Source organism: Boleophthalmus pectinirostris, unplaced genomic scaffold (assembly GCF_026225935.1).
Source record: "Boleophthalmus pectinirostris isolate CB_2022bp ecotype Guang Dong unplaced genomic scaffold, ASM2622593v1 HiC_scaffold_15, whole genome shotgun sequence".
In the NCBI taxonomy this organism is placed as follows: domain Eukaryota; kingdom Metazoa; phylum Chordata; class Actinopteri; order Gobiiformes; family Gobiidae; genus Boleophthalmus; species Boleophthalmus pectinirostris.
In genome coordinates, this window is record NW_026571070.1 from 32419395 (window position 1) to 32437639 (window position 18245).

Consider the following 18245-nt stretch of genomic DNA (forward strand, 5'->3'; position numbering starts at 1 on the left):
ACATACACACACACACACACAGACACACACACACACACACACACACACACACAATACATATATACATACGCAAACACACACACACACACACACACACTATAAACACATACACACAGAGACGCGCACACCTACACACACACAGACCCCACACTATACACACATGCACGCACACACACACCCCATACACACGCACATATACACATATGCATACACACGCAGATACACACACACATTCACACACACACACAGAGTTAGTGGGTTTTCATCACCTGAATCAGAGGAGGTGAGACTGAGTATGAACAGAAGAGTTCACGCATGCTGGATTTTATATGGTACAATGGCGCCATCTGCTGGACAAGAGAAATCGCATGGGAAGAGTTTTAAAAAATAATACAATCACGTGTCGCCAGGGCCTTAATGTAGATAAAGGACACATCTGAACTAAAGAATAAGTATAAATGTTAAAGATGAAATTGGAATCTGACCCCATGTCAAAAATACAAAAGAGAAAGAGAATACACACAATGAAATCCAATAATGGGCCCAGTCAAGCAGAAGTAAACAAGGCCAAAAATTCATGTTAATGCATCTGATATAAAAATGTATTGAACAGATACATATGTACTCTAGTTTATGAAACTGTTGACCTTTTTTCTGTACCATTTTTGGTTCTAAAGTTCCATATGTTTTAAACAGACCATGTATGAAACATGGAACAAAAATTATTTCCCAAATTTCAAAGACCTGAAAATCATGTAAATAAATGGATGTATTTCATCATATCTTGTGTTATTCATCTTTGAACTGTTGATCAAGGTACATGATTTTTTTTTTTTTTTTAATGTATTTAAAATGCCTTTCATTTTGATCTTTCTTTCTAATAAAAAAATCTCATGAGTCCAAAAGTAAGAGGTTTTTCAACCTAATCTTGTACCATATGGTAGAAAACTATATGAAGCAAATATTCAAACCAGTTTGTTAAGGATATGGAAGTGAGAACCAAGAGTTATCACTGTTTGGATTTATTGACCAAAAAGTGCTGCATATTTCATTCCCTCCGTTACCGACATGAGTTTTTAATTTTTTGTCAACAACTTGAAAGAATATCACAGGTTTAACTTGACCCTGTTGGAGTGTAACTCTTTCCTACATTCTGATACTTTACTTATTTCAATAGTCCCTCTAGTTTCTGAATGAGAACTATTTGAATGTCAAAAATCTGCCCCTGTTTCCCTCCGTTACCACTTGACCGGACCCAAATATGAACTATTAAAGCTTTATTATTGATACAAAGTACAATCACACAGGCTTAAAGTGCATTTGACAAATACATATATTTTTCTTATTATTGAGTTTGTGAGATAGTGTAGAAAATATTTGTAAAATGCAAGAAGTAGCAGAGTTCTAAAACAAAATCCCTCTGGCTGTGTCATCAACTGTCAATTTCATCCAAAATGCAGAGACAATTTATGCACATGGAACACTATTTTTCTGACAGTTTAAACATTGTTTTGACAAAATAGTAATAATTGTCCGTCGTTACATTATGGTTGCTAGACAACACACCTCTACCTGTGTCATATCTGCTGCTCGTGTCCAACCACAAGTCCAAATAAGAACTTCACCCTTTAACATTACTCAGAATCCAGTGATTTAAAGGGCTCATATTACACTAGTTTCTGATCCATGTTATAATGTTGTTTCCTCATCACAAACAGACCGGAAGTTGTGTTTTGTTTCTTTCACATGTTTGACAGAAAACATTCTGTTCCACCTTGTGATGTCATGTTGTGCAAGTTTTTAAACTCCATACAACTTCACTAGACATATTAGGATTATTTCATCCTTGGAATTTCCAGACTTTGCTGAACTAAAGGTTAAAGGAGCTGTTAATTGAAAAACTACCACTATGACATCACAAGGTGGAACAGAGCATTTTGAGTTTTGGAGTTGTAGATGCACTGATAATAAATAAAGCGTTACTCAAATGTGTATAAATCAAACAAAACACAACTATGGGGTTGTTTTTGACGGGGACACTTCACTAGAACATGGCTTAAAGCTCACAGGAGTCCATTCAGTGTAATATCGGACTGTTAAGTATGTTTTAGAGCAGGGGGGTCAAACTCATTTTGGTTCAGGGGCCGGATCCAACCGACTTTGATCCCAAAGGGGCCGGATCAGAAAACTCATGGCATATAAACTCCAAAAATAACAATAAGTTGAAATATTTGTGCAGAGAAACACAAATATATTACAGAAATCTTTTTTAATTGATGAATTCTTTCTTTTTTATTATAATATTATGAACAACCTGAAACTTTAAGAAAATTGCCATTTCAACACAATGTTTTAATATGAACTTAGATGTAAACAGGAATAAGTCCATTATTCTGGGAAAATCCTGCACTCGGCTCCACTTTTCTCATGTTGGACATTTTTCTGATGAGGGTGTCACGGTCAACAGTCAAAACGATCGTCCTTTAAGAGCGTTTGGAAAGAGACAAGTCTTCATTTGTGCTGCTCTGGTGGGAGGGGCCACGTACAGAGACACTGGAGACGCTGCTGTGATAAACACCACACAAAATTAACAAGATTTTAATAGAAAATATAATTCAAATATTTTAGTAGAAAATCAGCCAGATTAAAGGTCTTGGAGGGCCGGATGTTTGACACCCTGTTTTAGAGAAATGGGTAGTCTCACCTGTCTCATGCACTTTAATATTTTACTAACTACTACTTACAAACTAAATCTGTTGTACCAAAAGCATTAGTGGACAGTTCATATGAGACTTCTGTTGTTTTGCAGTGAGTCGATGAGCATCTTGTTGTACTCTGCCACCTGCTGGCTGACGCGCTGGGCCACCGGGGCGTAGTCACTCTCCTGGGACTTGGACGCGATGACTGGAGCACGAAGGGTTAAGGAGCACACTGACGGACAGAGGACGACTAACTGATACTTTGCAGTGACATCATGCTGGGGGTATGTTTATGGCACACATTAGCATTAAATATTAAGGCAGTTCTTTCTGGTCAGACTGTTTTAAAACGAAGATGAGATTAAAGTCGAACTAGACGAGCTTCAGACGGAGCAGTGCCTACATTAGCCTCACACCCCCGGGGAAAACAGCTGCAAAGTATCAGTACTTTCAAAATGGTGGACAGTACTTAGAAAATACACCATAAAGAACATTCAGGAAGGATACACTCTTTCATGACAAAGTTGTTCTGCTCTATGTGCTGCCATTTCTTCTCCAGGTTGGTCAGCTGAAAGACACAGGGAATAATGTAAGTTGTCAGAAAAAATGAAAACTAACTCTTTAAATGTAATGGAGAATAGAATCAGATACAGAACCCATGATCCATATATCATGTTGAGAGGTGGGTAGAACTCAAATACATTCAGTTGTGTAACTATTATCTAAAGAAATAGTACTTTTCTAGAGGCATACTTGTGTTCTTATTTGAGTACCGTATTTTCCACACTATTAGTTGCTCTGGATTATAAAACGCACTGTCATTAAATGGTCTATTTTCGAACTTTTTTCACAAATAAACCACACCGGACTTTAAAGGAAACCCAACAGTGTGATGGGTGAGTGGTTTTGTTTGTTTGGTGTTTCACGGTGACTCTGGGCTTTGTTCAGTTGTGGCGTGTAGGGAGGGTGTGTCTGGGACCAACGGATTGTCGGCGTGTTCACAGTGACTCAGTTGTTCAGTTGTGTCTAGAAGTGGCACATTTTTCGGTTCGTTCCTCCGTTCCGTTCCTCGTCGGCGTGGAGTGATGAGTGTGTCTGTGGGTGTGTTTCTCTGTGCGGTCGCTGTCTGCTCCGTGTGTGTTTGTGTGTTCTGTGGGTGGTGCGGCTTTGTAGTTTACTGAAGTCGTGCTGGGACACCTGAGTGGATTCATGTATAGGGCGCTCTGGATTGTGGGGCGCGCAGTTGTTTTTTGAAGGGGTTGGAGGCTTAACAGCGCAATAGCCCGGAAAATAGGGTAATATTTTTATAGAAATAACAGTACTCGTGTTGGACTTGTTGTTCCTCTTCCCACCGTGAGTGAGTCTAAAGTGACAAAGGCTTTATGTGACAGTCTGAAATAATTTGAACATTTGTGTTTCTTGCAGCTCCTTCACATGTGGTTTGTCTCATGTTTATGTCTGTCCTTATAAATACCAGATTTTGTGCCATATTTATTGCTTTGTCTGTCAAATTACATTAACTTCAAATTATAAATCAGAACTTATGTCCCAACAGGTGCATTGTGTAACGTTTCTGGAGGAGGGTCTGTCAGACGCTTTTCTCCATGGAGATGTTATTACTTTGTCTGGAATATTTCACAGTGTGGTATTAAACCTTTGTATCTTCATAGAAACCAAGTGAGTGTCTAAAAAGCAAATGCATTCAGTAAGTATGAGATCTCGTCCATGTTGGTGTAACTTCAACAGTCGTGCGGTGTAACTTCAACAGTCGTGCGGTGTAACTTCAACAGTCGTGCGGTGTAACTTCAACAGTCGTGCGTTCTGTCTCCAGACCTGAGCGTGCGTCTCGTTCTCCTCCAGTTTGGTCTTCAGAGCTTCATACGTGTGTGTGATGTGGTCCAGCAGCTGTCTGAAGGACTCCTGCCTCTGGCTCAGACACACACGCTGCTCCTCCAGCTTCTGCAACAACACCACAGGTACACATACATGGAGGGTGAGGGCGCCATCTACTGGGGAAGGGTTAGTGTTGATTTATATGCTAAGCCAGGTTTTAATCAAACTTTTTTTTATTTCCAAATGCAAAGTCAGGACAAAATATGATGTATTTTATTATATATCTATACTACCACTCACAACTTTGGACACACCCTGTTTTTTTTTTTTTCTTTATGTTTACCACTTGCTACATTTTATATACCTACAGAAGACGTCAGATATAAGTGAGTTTCATTGTTGACAAAAGCGTGCGTTGCATGCTGGGAATTATTTTGGTCGGCGGCAAGAAACACTAATTCAACATGATGGACAGAGCGAGAAAGCACGTAAAGGGTATTGATCCCGGTTATTTATCCACTCTAACGGCAGAGGACCCAAGACCATTTGACCAGAAATTGGTCATAAGCATCGATGGAGCCAAATCACCCTTTTCAACCCCGACGGAGTCTGGACCAAACCAAATTTCTGGTCAGAATCTCCAACTACCTGGACAAATATTCACTTTGGCGATATCCACAATGACTTGGTGGAAACTCCTGGGCCATTCACAGCAGAAAAGATGAAAACCTCCAAGAGTCTCGATGTGTTGTTGAACTTGTTGGAGTCCACGGTTTGTTAGGATCTTCTACGTTTGCTCTGTGAATGTTTGAAAGTCATTTAATTCACCGTTAGTGGTTCTTTTCACTGAAATTACAAAAAAGACATTTTCCTTCTTCCGTGCTTCTATTTGTGCATCCGATAATGCAGCAGGAATTTACCATTATCGGGGATAAATACACGAGGTTACACACTGTGTTTGACCGCTATCCTGTTTCTTGCCTCCGACCAAAATATTTCCCAGCATGCAACGCGGGCTTTTAATAACAATGACGTCAGCTGAAACTCGCCTATATGAAGTAGGATGCTTAGCTTTGTCAAAAAATATTTAGTGGATTTTAAAAAACTTTCCTTTACTACATGATTCCATATCTTGCTTCATATTATATTTATATTTGATGTCTTCTGTATGCATCTAAAATGTTGAAAGTAGTAAATATAAAGAAAAAAAAGGTAGTGTTGTAATATAATATATGTACACTAATAGGCCATGAAGGCTAAACTACGCTCTGAAAGTTTTGAACAGTGGTTATAAACTCATCTTGGTGAACAATTAGGATGTTCAGAATGCAGAAGTGAGCGTTAACTTTGGACCACTGCAAACTGCAAACTCTTTAAACTAAACTAGTTCTGTATTTCAATTTTTTTAAGACAAAATCAGGTAGAGTGCCTTTAATTAATTACCACTCATACTACTTCACCTCTCCACACTTGCTGGTACCTATTGTTGCTATACCTGCCTTGAGTTAGACTAATCATCACCAATCACTCGCAGTCATTGAAGTGTCTTGCCAAAGAGCACAACAGCAGCGTGCACTAGTCAGAGCTTGGACCGACCTAAATGAGAACAGTCAGTTTAAGTCGTGCATGTCAGCGTACTTTCTTCTTGTCCTCGGCGCTCCTCTTCAGACTGTCTATGTCCCTGTATGTCTTCAGCTCCGTCTCCATGGTGACCAGCTGCTGTCTCTGCACCTCCAGCTCCGAGCTGATCTTCCCCTCCAGCTGCTGCACCTTCTCCAGGTCCTGCTGCAGACGCCTGGACTCTAAACACATAAACATCAGAAGCCCAGGCATTAGGAGCGCACATTGACGTTAAGATATATTTTATTGATCATTCGTGAAGATCATTCATCCTCTGCATTTGACCCATGCTACAACCAGTGTCTCTGGGTTAAAGCTGTCAGGAGCAGAGGAACCAGAGGGACTCTAGATCTTGAGCTAGTCTTAGTCAGGACTACCTTACAGTTTTTCACCATTGGTTTGGCTCATTTCTTGAAACAGCAATGAAATTCTTAAAATAATGTGGACACATGCCCAAACCACCTTACACCTTGTGTGTCTTGTGTGTCTCAGTGCATCTTTGCAAATGGTTCTGTACAAGTCCCTACAGTTAACACAATGAGTCCACGTTTAGCACATTTTCCACATTTTAGATCTTGCTAATCTAAACTGATGAGTTGATTCTCAGTCTAATAGTTGTTCTCTCCAGAACATGTCAGCATCATTTCATTGTCTGAGTCATCATCTGCACAATAGTCTGTTCCAGTGTTAAAATGAGTCAAGAACATAATAGCATGAACATGATATATGAATTTCTTTCTTTTTCTTTTTTTCCGCTTAGAGGTGGAGAGTGTATGAACATCGGGCTCAGAGGTTCCTGCTCCACTGGACGCTGCGTGCGAGGACATCACAGGGGATCAGTGGAGGGGATGGTTGACACATTTATGCCATTTCTTGCCTTGCTACATCACAGGGAAAATATCCGCAGAGATGTGAACGTTACTTTATGTGTGTGAATAAAAATGTTTAGAGTTTCGTTGACAGTGTGAGGGCAGAGTGTGTGATGTCAAACTTTGGAGACTGCTCTTACTGTGAAATCCTTTTTGTTAACTTTTATCCATAATTGTATTCTGTTTGCTAGACCTCTGCCATAGTGACAAAACATGTAGACATTCTGACTCGCAGTGCTTACACAATACCAAAGGGAGGTTTGAAGTCTGTGTGAACAGTTTTGGGAGAGATACTGTATGAGCTTTTGCTAGTGAGCTGTAAGGTTGTACAGAACTGTTTGGCCAAGAATGTCATTTCTGTTTCAAGAAATGAGCCAAACATGATTTGGGCTGATGGGAGAAACTGAGGAAACCCACCCAGACAAAGAACCTTCTTACTGTGAAGCGTGAGTGAAGCGTGAACTAAGGTTTGGAATTTAAAGGGTGCAGTTAGTATTCTGGTAACAGGCCAGCAAATGATAATATACATAGAAATACGTAAGAAGTTATGAAGTAATTACAGTCATTCTACATCACTCTTCTGTCACCTGCTGCTCTGTATGGCGATGTCATTGCTTTGTCTGGAATGCCTCCACAATATCGACCTAAGTTTAATGTTACACTGCGGAACATTCCAAGCAAATCAATAACATCACCATAAGGGCAAACAGTAGGTGGAAAAGTTAGATTGCGCACCCTTAAATTTATCCTAGAGACCAGCTGTAAGGAGAGACCTGTACGTTTCATAAAGAATGACACTGACGGCGTTTGACTGACCGGTGGTGAGGTTCTTGGCGGTGCTCTCTGATTGGTTGACCTCGGTCTCCTTGGATACCAGGACTTCCTGCATGTTCCGGAGCTCGTTGGCTGTGATAGTGTCCACGTGGTGCAGACGCAACTGGCACTGCAACACAACACACCATTACTCTGGTATTCTGAGTGACATCTTTTTGAAGGTATTTTTGAAACATTGTTTGTGTATATAAGGTTGTCAAAAGTATAAAAAATCTGATACTAATGAACACTGAAAATAGCATCGAAACTAGATCCTGATTTAAGCTGGTAAAGTCACATTGAGAGGACAGAAATGTCTCTTTCCTAAATTGCTTCACAATGATGTTGAGCTGTATCAAAACAAGTATAAGAGCACATAGACTAGACTACTATACACACATGGACCACTATAGAACCTATCTGGCCCATACACGACCAGTCAAAAGTTTTAAAACACCCTCATTTTTCCAGTTATTTATTGGAATTCAAGTAGTGCAAGTCCATTGAAGAGCTTGAAATGGTACAAAGGAAAACACTGAACAGACAAAGGTTAAAAAAAAAAAATTAAAAGAACAAAGCACAAGTCCAAGTTCTGCCAAAACGACCTCAGGAAAAAAGAACAAGATGGTAAAGCTTGAAAACCTGGAGTGTCCAGCAGCAGCACAGTGTCCAGACTTAAACTCCATGGAGCTGGTTTGGATGAACTGGACAGAAGAGTGAAGCAACCTACAAGTGCCACACATTTATGGAAACTTCTGTAACAGACTTGGGAAGAACTTTCTGAACAATATTTGATTTCTGTTGTAACAAGAACGAGTCACGAGTGTGTTCAGCTGTTCTATCTGCCAAAGATGCACACTTTCATCAATCAAAAGTTTAAAATACGTTTTGGTCTATAAACTGATTCCATGATTTCTTTTTTAATTCAAATTGTTTATTTGTTCTATGCTTCCATGTCAGAGTGCAATAACACAATAAACTGAATCATTTTCAGCAAATAACTGGAAAAGCTATGGGATTTTAAAACTTTTGATCTGTAGTGTTTAAGGCGACATGGGATAGAAATGAAAGTACTACCATTTAATATTGAAAATTACATTCTGTTAAATTCTTAAGAACGTGTTGTATTATCATTGTGATATCGGAATTGGTATTGAGTGTGCTGTGTATTCCTTGAAATCGAGTTTGAAATTGTAGTATTGTGAATATATAACACATTCCAACACAGACTTTCAAAATCTCTAGTAGTAGTTAGGGGTGTGCAAAAATATTGGAATATCGATATATGGTATCGTTTAATGTGATGATACAGTATCGATATCGTGGGCTACTGTACCAAGAGTATTTTTAGGTGTGTTTTACTCAATTATTTTGTTACAGAGCTACAGTTTTGTTGCTTGTGGAGTGAAAGGAAACTCATTTATGCAACACATTTGATATTTTTACTGTTTTGATGATTAAAATGTTTGTGTTTCATATGAACTTTGCACAAGAAGTGGTTTAACAAACACTTTAGTATCACAGCCATGATTTAGTCTTTATTTTTTATTGAACAGTATCGAGTCAATTTGAAATATATCATATCGAATCGAAAGTGCACTGTATCGAGATATGTATCGTATCGTGGCCTGTGTATCGAGGTATGTATCGTATCGGCAACTTCCTTAATGATAAACAGCCCTAGTAGTAGTAGTGGTAAGTAGTATGTGATAGTATGTGATAGTATGTGATAGTATGTGATAGTATGTGATAGTATGTGATAGTATATGATAGTATATGATAGTATGTGATAGTATGTGATAGTATGTGATAGTATATGATAGTATGTGATAGTATGTGATAGTATGTGATAGAGTCTCTGTACCCACCCGGCTGCACTGCTCCAACAGAGACTTGATGCTTTCTTGGATCTGAATCTGTTTGTCCTCCTCTCGTTGCCTGGTCTCCTCAAAAGAATCTAAGAAACCTGCAGACAAATACACACACATACAAACAAATACAAACAAATGCACACAAATACAAATACACAGGGACTTTTACTCTAGACTGTACTACATGGAGATATGGATTATTTCAGAATCAGATAATGGCAGTCCCTCAGAAATACCCTTAAACTTGTAAATCTGTAAATGTCTTGGTTATAGAACAAGTCTGGCACAAAATGTAAATGAACTGTATAATGAACTACTAAAGTATAGAAATATCACTTTATAAATGGGATGCACTGATACGGATACTGGTATTGAATATTGGTACTGATGGTGACAAATTGGCTGGATTGGGTTTCATTTACATGATATCGGTTTAACTTTTTGGGCTCTTTTTAAGGACAATACAGCACAAGGTGTATGTACTTAGTTGACATGATAGCTGTGAGCCATCTTCAGAACTGTCACCGGTGTTGGTGGTGACGTGCTGTTTATCAGCTGTTGTTACTTCCTGTGGGGGTGGTCAGCCTGATGAACCAGGTAGGTCGCTCAGAATCACCACAGCTGTCGCCTGGTGATCCAACATATGAACTTTTTGGAGAACAAGTTCATATGTTGGGTCAGGAAAGCCACTGAAATCAGGAAAAGGGGCACGTACAGCATTATCCGTGATGATGAATCCTCCTCTCACACACCTGGGACATCCTCCTCCAGAGGCTACCAGTGGCAGGGGGCGTGGCCAGTCAGAGCGGCCTTCCAGATCCATCAGGCTGACCACGCCCACAGGAAGTTACAACAGCTGATGTACGACATGTCACCACCAACACCAGTGACAGTTCTGTAGATGGATGGATTGAATTATGATATTGGTTTAGCTGATATCCTGGTTGGGCCTTTAACTGAATGTAAAAAGATTATTTACAAGCCGTTTCATTATGTTTTAACTTTTATTCATATGAAGACGTTCAGTAGTCATTTGAAGGATAAAGAAAGCACAACTGCATACAACTGGATCTCTGTGTCATTTTCTGACCTGATCTTGATTTAGTTCTTGTTGTATTCTGATTGCTTAGGCTCTGGCCCTGGTTTCAACTAAGAGTAAGTCCCAAAAGAACCATCTGCCATAACAGTTACACGTCTGCCTCCTATTATAACATCACACAACAACCATCACTGGTACTCACTGTCCAGCTCCTCTTCTTTTTTCTTCAGCTCTTTATATCGCTGCCGACTTTCCCCTTCAAGAAAAAGATCATTTACATTTTACATTTTTATTTTGTTAAAAAATACTACTAATACTAATAATTTATTTCCATACCTTGTGCGTCCTCAGAGTCCTGCTCCATCTGCCTGAGCTCCTCTGTGATCTGTCTCGTCCTCTCTCTGATCTCTGCCAGTCTGAACACATCAGGAAACACAACTCACAAACACTCTTTCATTTAGAAACAACCATTAAGTATGGAAAAGTACATACTGTCGCTCCATGCTGGCTATTTCCTGGTTGTCCTCCTTCACCTTCAATAAAACATTTCCTCATCAGTTAAACAAAATAACTGAAAAATCAACTAGTCTGATACAGTTATTAAAGGTGCTCTATGTAACTTTTCCGATGGTATAGCATCAAAAAGGTGATGCAATCAGGTCAAGATACAAATGAGATCTGTGAAAGGTCAACTCCACTCACAGTCAGAATGTTTTTGAGGTATTTTAGCAATAAAAACAACTGTAAATGCAAACTATATAAGAGAAATATTGTTTTAAATAAATCTATTCTGATGTTTTCAGTTCATGTATGGATTTTATATTTGAAGTGAAAGATTTTACTGAAGTATATTCACTGACAAAACTATTTCAAAACAATACAACTACTTATAAAAGGAAGTCCTGCTCTATCTCTGAAAGGTACTGTCTTAAAAACATTGCTTGTTTGCTGTGCTCCAAAGTTCTTCTTACTTTATGCATTCAGAGCATCCTAATCATTTACTAGAGATCTGGAATCTGGATGTACTGAACCATTTTATCTAGTAGCCGGTCTGTTATGGATTCAAAGTCAGCAAAGGTGTCATTCTGGTTTCTTTCAGCCAAGATAAAGTCTATACGTGCGCCTCGGAGTCCAAGCTCTACATAGGTTTTGACTAGTCAAAGGTCTGCCTGCACTGACCCATGCACACAGACTATGACGTGTAGCAACAAGCTTTCTAACATGCACTTAATAAAACACTTCATAATTAGAACGTACACTGTCAAATCTAACACGAGGGTTCACTTGCATTCAGCTCATTTACTTTACTCACAGCTACGAATTAGTGGATCTTAATGATTGTGGTAAAGTAACAGTTACTTTGTGTGAAAAAATCACATTAATTGCCATTTAGACTTGAATGAGACGAGTAAGTCCAACAGTGACGTACTCATTCCCTGATCCTCCCAGGATGTCTTTATATCCTCTCTCTGTTCGTTCAGTAAGTCAGTAAGGTTTGGTTGAGTTGACATGGAATGACTGAGGTTTATTATTTTATTGTTACACATGTTACCATGTGTTTGAACTTAAGATGAATACAAGTTTTTGCTTGTTAATAAATATAAATTAAAATAGTTGGTTTTACCAATGAACTTACTCTTATAGTAAAGGTTATTACATATTTCAGATTTGAGGCACTGACTGATTCATTGTCACAGCTTCACAACATGAGTTCTATGAATGAAAACTGAAGTTCATTTCACTTACTGTGCCTCGTTACATGAAAGAGGAATTTACTGAACACTACACTGAGGAATTACTTGTAAGTTTAGCTTTAGATTCACACTCCACTTCAGTCAGATTTATCAAGGCAATCGGTCTAGTTTTTTTTCAAGTAAGGTTAACTTATTAGATTTTACAGTGTACGCAGCAGACCTAAAGAGCTGCTTATACTTATATATGTGCTTATATATCTGCACTGGGGCAGGACACATTTCACTCAAAAACAAGGGCAATAAACAAATGGATAAAAGGCCTTTAACATAAGATTTGTCCGAGCAAAAAGGGCATTTATCATGCATATAACTGTTAGAATGTGTTTAAAAATGGCTTTAAATATAGTGCTACAAGCTCTCCTGACTTTCCTCCTCCTTATCCTTGTAGTAGTAGTTGTGAGCTGTAAACCTGTGTACCTGTTTGAAGAGCTTGTCCCTCTCCTCCTGTGGTGAGCCCATGTTCTTCTGCTCGGCCTCCATGGCGTCTCTCTTCTGCTCCAGAGAGGACAGGGTCTGGTGGAGACGCACCACCTCCTGCTTGGTCTGTGACTGGGACAGCTCCTACACACAAAGTACAGTCACATCTCAAAAAACTGCTGTGCTGCCAGTGCAGCTCAATGATTTTGTAAACAAATATCCAATTGTAATTTTTCAGAAAAGCACTATAATAGATTTGGCTTTATGCACCAGTAATAGGACTGTGTTGAAAGTTCATATTTTAATGGCATTAAGGAGAACTGCCCAAAAAAAAGAACTGACAGACTAATTCAAGAATCTCTTGAACATTAAACATTTAAACTCCAGGCTCAGCAGCTTTTATGTAGAATAAGACAGGAGATTTTGTTGTTTGTGGAGGAAATCATGGTACTTCAAAAACTGCAGCCTTTGAGATTTGCTGATCATTTCCCTTCAGTTTGCAATTAATCTTGCATCTCTGGGTGGTAACTAATGCATTCGCTACGACAAGCACATGGGCAACAATGAGCGCATGGGCGAATGTGAGAGGGCGTCATGCAGCTTCGTCCTCTCGGTCGCCCCCGGCATGAACAGCAGTATCTCAGTAACCCACGCCCAAGGCCTGAGCCATATTTACTACTGCTAAAATGAATGGAAGTCAATGGGAGGTCAAAGGGCGACCCCGATGAGATGGTGAAAATGCACCCGTCACTCACCAGTGACCCAACGGTGATGTGGGGAAGGTTGAGAGCTTTCCAAAAATGAATAATATGCTGTTCCCATGTTTACAGATATATTGTTTTTGCTCAAAATATTATTATTTTACTTTTATTATTCTTTTGCTCTTTGAACTCTAATTTGACCCCCTAAACACGTTCAAAACCTCACCAAACTTTGCCCAAAATTCAGACAAAAAATTTGATAGATTACATGCATGGGAATAAAAAAATGGTGACACTGCGTCACCAGGAAAACTCAAAATACATTGTGCCTATGGGAGACATTCTGGTCAGCTTTGTCATAGAGCCACGAAATTTGGTACACACATTTGTCATGTGAAGTATTATGGCCACACCCCCTGACAAACCAGAAGGCGGCCATCTTGGAATTAAATTGTCTAAATGCTGAATCAGTATTTTCGCTGACATTGCATTTGAACACACTCCTCTTCACCCACAGGGCTGAAAATCACCGTACATCATCTAGAGAAGTGGGGCATCTAAAGTTATCCAATTTATTTTTTATTTTGCCATAGTGATGACATAAACTTTCCATGTTATTCCAATGGTAAAATCGCCAAATCGCACAAACTTTGGCCGATTTCACTCAAATTTTATTTGTGGGTTCACACCCCGACCCTAAACAGACTGATGTAAGAAAAGTGGGTGCAAATTCTGTCCTTGCCAATGTGACGTCCTTACACAAACTCTGGCGTAGCCAAACCAAATTTGGAAGTCAAACGCATAATACCAATAGGAACAAAAGTGTATACTGTGACCACGCCCCTTTACAAACTGGAAGTCCATCATCTTGGATTTTTGTTTTTTAAATAAACACATGCAAAAATTGTTTAAAATGGCAGGGTTAGGTTATTGTTGCTTTACTGTGTTTCTAAACTCCATACACCTTCATCACTCAGCGTGCTGCATCTGACTCCCACCTGACTCCAACCCTGACCCACCAGACTCTTCATTAACCTTCAACAATGTCCCGACCGGTTTGGTTTTGGTTGAGGACTTTAACCATTCAAGTCCATGGTCTTCACCCTATTAGGGTTAGTGCGTGGTGCAACATTTTGCCAGGCGTGGTGTTTGCCTGGCGTGGCGTTTACGGGAGTGATATTTGTGGGATGCGGCGTTTGCAGGGCTTGGCATAGGTGCACGCAAGGACCGATCATTGCCGCTTGCGGCTATAATTTTGTGATTGTTTCACTGCTGGATTCTTTGGAGTGACTTACAATGTCATAGTCCTCCTTCCTGGTCAGAAGAACGTCGAGCTCCTCCTGAAGAACAGCCAGCTCCTGTGGAACAGAAAAATCAGATGTCAGGATGATTTGGGTTAGAAACAAACAAAAGTACCAGGATTGTCAAAAGTACTGAAGCTACATTCTCATTTGACTGGGTTCGATACTAAAAAGGTCCCATTCACAGGACAGAAATGAACTCTTCCTGAATGTCTTTAGAATGATATTGAGCTGTATCAGAGCAGGTATAAGAGCACATAGACTAGTAAACACACATGGACACTGTGAATCTACTGGACCACTGAAGGATTACACACACAGAATCAAATTGATTTGAAATATACTGTATCAAATCTAAAGTTCACTGTATCAAGATATGTATTGTATCGTGGCCTACGTATCGAGGTATGTATCGTATCGGCAGCTTCTGAATGATACCCAGCCCTCATCAAAACATTGAAAATGTCAGCACAATTCTAAAACACAAAATAATTTATTAAAATAAACCTAAAAATACTTTTGGTGATATATCGATACAGCAGCCCACAATACTGATACTGTATCATCACGTTACGATATATGTATACACCACTAATCATGTCTATTCCTTAGTATCTGCTCAGGTTTCAGAATGTAGTATTATGACAACAATATAAAGTACTTTGAGACTGAGAACATTGTCTTTGTGACAGAGCAGAATGTGACCTGCAGCAGCTCCTCGTTGTTAGCCGTCATGGTGTAGTACTTCTCCTGTTTGGCTGAGGGCATAGACTGGACCATCTCCTCTGCCACTCTCCTCTCTCTGCGGATGTTCTCCTCTATGGCCCGAATCGCTTCCTCCCTCCTGCACGCAACACACAACACACAACACACAACACACAACACACAACACAACTCAGTGTGATGATATTTAACAGACACAGGACACTTTGATAACTTTGATCATTTTGAGTATATTGATCAAACCATGGTACTTTTACTACTGGTGGTCAGTGAGCTACTTCCAGTGGTACTCAAGATCCTCTACAGTTCTAGCATCTGGTTTATTTATAATCCATTGTATCCTGTTTTTGGTCATGTCGTCACCCATAGCGTTGGGCTCCAGTCAAATGAAGCTCACCGAGGCTTGCAATTATAGGAGCAAATTTGAAGCCGAATTCACATTAGGAACTGATTTACATACAAATTTGCAAAATAAAAACACCAGGATCATGTATAGTGAGTATGAATATGAACGTTTTAAAACCAAAATAATCACACTCACTGCAGCATTTAAAAAACTAGTAGAAGAGGGGACAATTTTTCAATATAAAGTCAATTGAAAACAATCAATGGAGCCAGAAGCCTGTCCATGTTCAGTTCCTATTTGGAACACGGTGAATAGCGGGTTAGTTATGTCCATTTATATATATATAGTCTACACTGTAAAATCTAATAAGTCGACCTTACTTGAACAAATCTAGGAAACTGATTGCCTTGAAAAATCTGACTTAAGTGGAGTGTGAATCTAAAGCTGAGTGGTGTTCAGTAAATTCCTCTTTCATGTAACGAGGCACAGTAAGTAAAGTGAACTTTAGTTTTCAATTATAGAATCATGTTGTGAAGCTGCGCCAATGAATCAGTCAGTTCCTCAAATCTGAAATATGTAGTAACCTTTACTTTAAGAGTAACTTCATCTTACTTGGTAAAACTATGGAAAACGATTGCACTGAACTGAGCAAATGTCACTTCTATACACAAGTTAGTACAGGTAAAAACAGGCTCTATTCTACAGTAATGCCATTTAGATCTGCATCAGGTACAAGGATGTGAATATTTATTAGTCTTTGAAAAAAACTTAGCAAAACTTCTGTTCATCTTAAGTTCAAACACATCGTCACATGTGTAACAATAAAATAATAAAGCTCGGTCATTCCATGTCAACTCAACCAATGCCCCTGCACTTAGGGCTCAATAGATACTGGAAGAAACAAAACAGGTGAACAGATGTAATCGAGCACAAACTGAAAGAAAAGAGGGAGGATATAGACACGATCTGGGAGGATCAGGGAATGAGTGGCAGCTGTAGGAAAAACAGGGAGGAAGCAAAAGGGGAAGCAGCACAGACTGGGAAATGGAGCTGGACTCTTAGCAATAATACGTCACTGTTACTTTACCACAATCATTAAGTTGAGTAAAGTAAACTAGCTGAATGCAAGTTAAAAAAAAATTTAATAAAATGCCTCAAATCTGTCTGAAGGGAGGAGCTAACTATACTGAAACAAGTTATGATTAGTTAGTTACTGTGTTTGGACAGTCTGAACTCCCAGCTACTGAGCCCAATTTAGATCTGGAATATTCTGTTTTAGGCCTGGTTCTGATGCGGTGGACCACAGAAAACCTCAATTTTTATTAGTGTTGCCTGGCTGTGTTACTGTAAATTTTACAATATGAAATGCTGGGATTTGTCCATTTCTCATAACAAATGCTAAACTACAACAGGATTAGAGGTTAAAGAGTACACCCATCAACCTGAACGTCACCAGTCCATACTACTGTGGAATTTTAAAATATAAAATGTAGATATTGATACTTTGCAGTGACATCATACTGGGGGTGTTCTACATGTACAGTCCCTGACAAAAGTCTTGTTGCTTATCCATTTTGTAGAAACAAAAGCTTATAACCTGACTTTAAATTAATTGATTGGTTTTAGAAATGCCTCATATGAAGCTAAAACCCTCCCAAATTATGCTCAATAAACTAAAATAAATTTGCTTCACTGAGGAAAGATTGGTCATTTAATGAACACAGAAAGGTCAGATTTTGACAAGACAAAAGTCTTGTGGTCTTGTCATATGATGCACCCAATCCTAGATTACAGCCTCATCTGTGATCAGTTACTGATGAATCAATTAGTGGGTGTGTATAAAAAGAACCCAGCACACCAGACCTTCACATCAACTGCAACTTGACCTCTGACAACATGCCTAAGATCCACCCTGAGACCAAAGCGTTAATTATCAAGAGGCTGAAGACCAGATCCACTGCTGAGGTGGTGACACCTTCAATGTGTCTCAGTGTCAAGTACAAAGAATAAGAAAAAGATCTGAAATGACTGGAGATGTTTTTGACAAGCCCAGGTCCGGCAGACCCCGCAAGACAACTGCTCGAGAGGACAGTTTGTTGATTCAAAAATCCAAGGCCCCTTTTCCACTGCAGCAGACTCCACCAGGCCTGGTCACCTCAAGTCCCTGTGTCAACCACAACAGTTTGTAGAATTCTGTCTGGAAATGGCCTCCATGGTCGAATCAGTGCACAGAAACCAGCACTAAACAAAAGGCAATTA

General features: G+C 39.3%; 1 protein-coding gene across 2 annotated transcripts in view; it reads right to left on the reverse strand.

Moving 5' to 3' along the window:
- Positions 1-1262: 1262 nt before the first annotated feature.
- The window catches only part of ift74 (intraflagellar transport 74), a 34692-nt gene continuing 17709 nt past the window's right edge, over positions 1263-18245 (reverse strand). Inside the window, exons 9-21 of one of the 2 annotated variants that reach the window (XM_055151151.1) lie at positions 15623-15761; positions 14912-14974; positions 12916-13059; positions 11237-11277; positions 11081-11160; positions 10947-11000; positions 9703-9800; positions 7838-7964; positions 6171-6334; positions 4533-4658; positions 3207-3267; positions 2745-2904; positions 1263-2565 (exon numbers count right to left, since the gene is read on the reverse strand). In XM_055151151.1, coding sequence (XP_055007126.1) covers positions 2783-2904; positions 3207-3267; positions 4533-4658; positions 6171-6334; positions 7838-7964; positions 9703-9800; positions 10947-11000; positions 11081-11160; positions 11237-11277; positions 12916-13059; positions 14912-14974; positions 15623-15761 — 1219 coding nt within the window. In that variant the 3' untranslated portion in view covers positions 1263-2565; positions 2745-2782. Of the gene's footprint in view, positions 2905-3206; positions 3268-4532; positions 4659-6170; positions 6335-7837; positions 7965-9702; positions 9801-10946; positions 11001-11080; positions 11161-11236; positions 11278-12915; positions 13060-14911; positions 14975-15622; positions 15762-18245 lie in introns of both variants that reach the window. The other variant, XM_055151150.1, reaches the window with a different exon arrangement.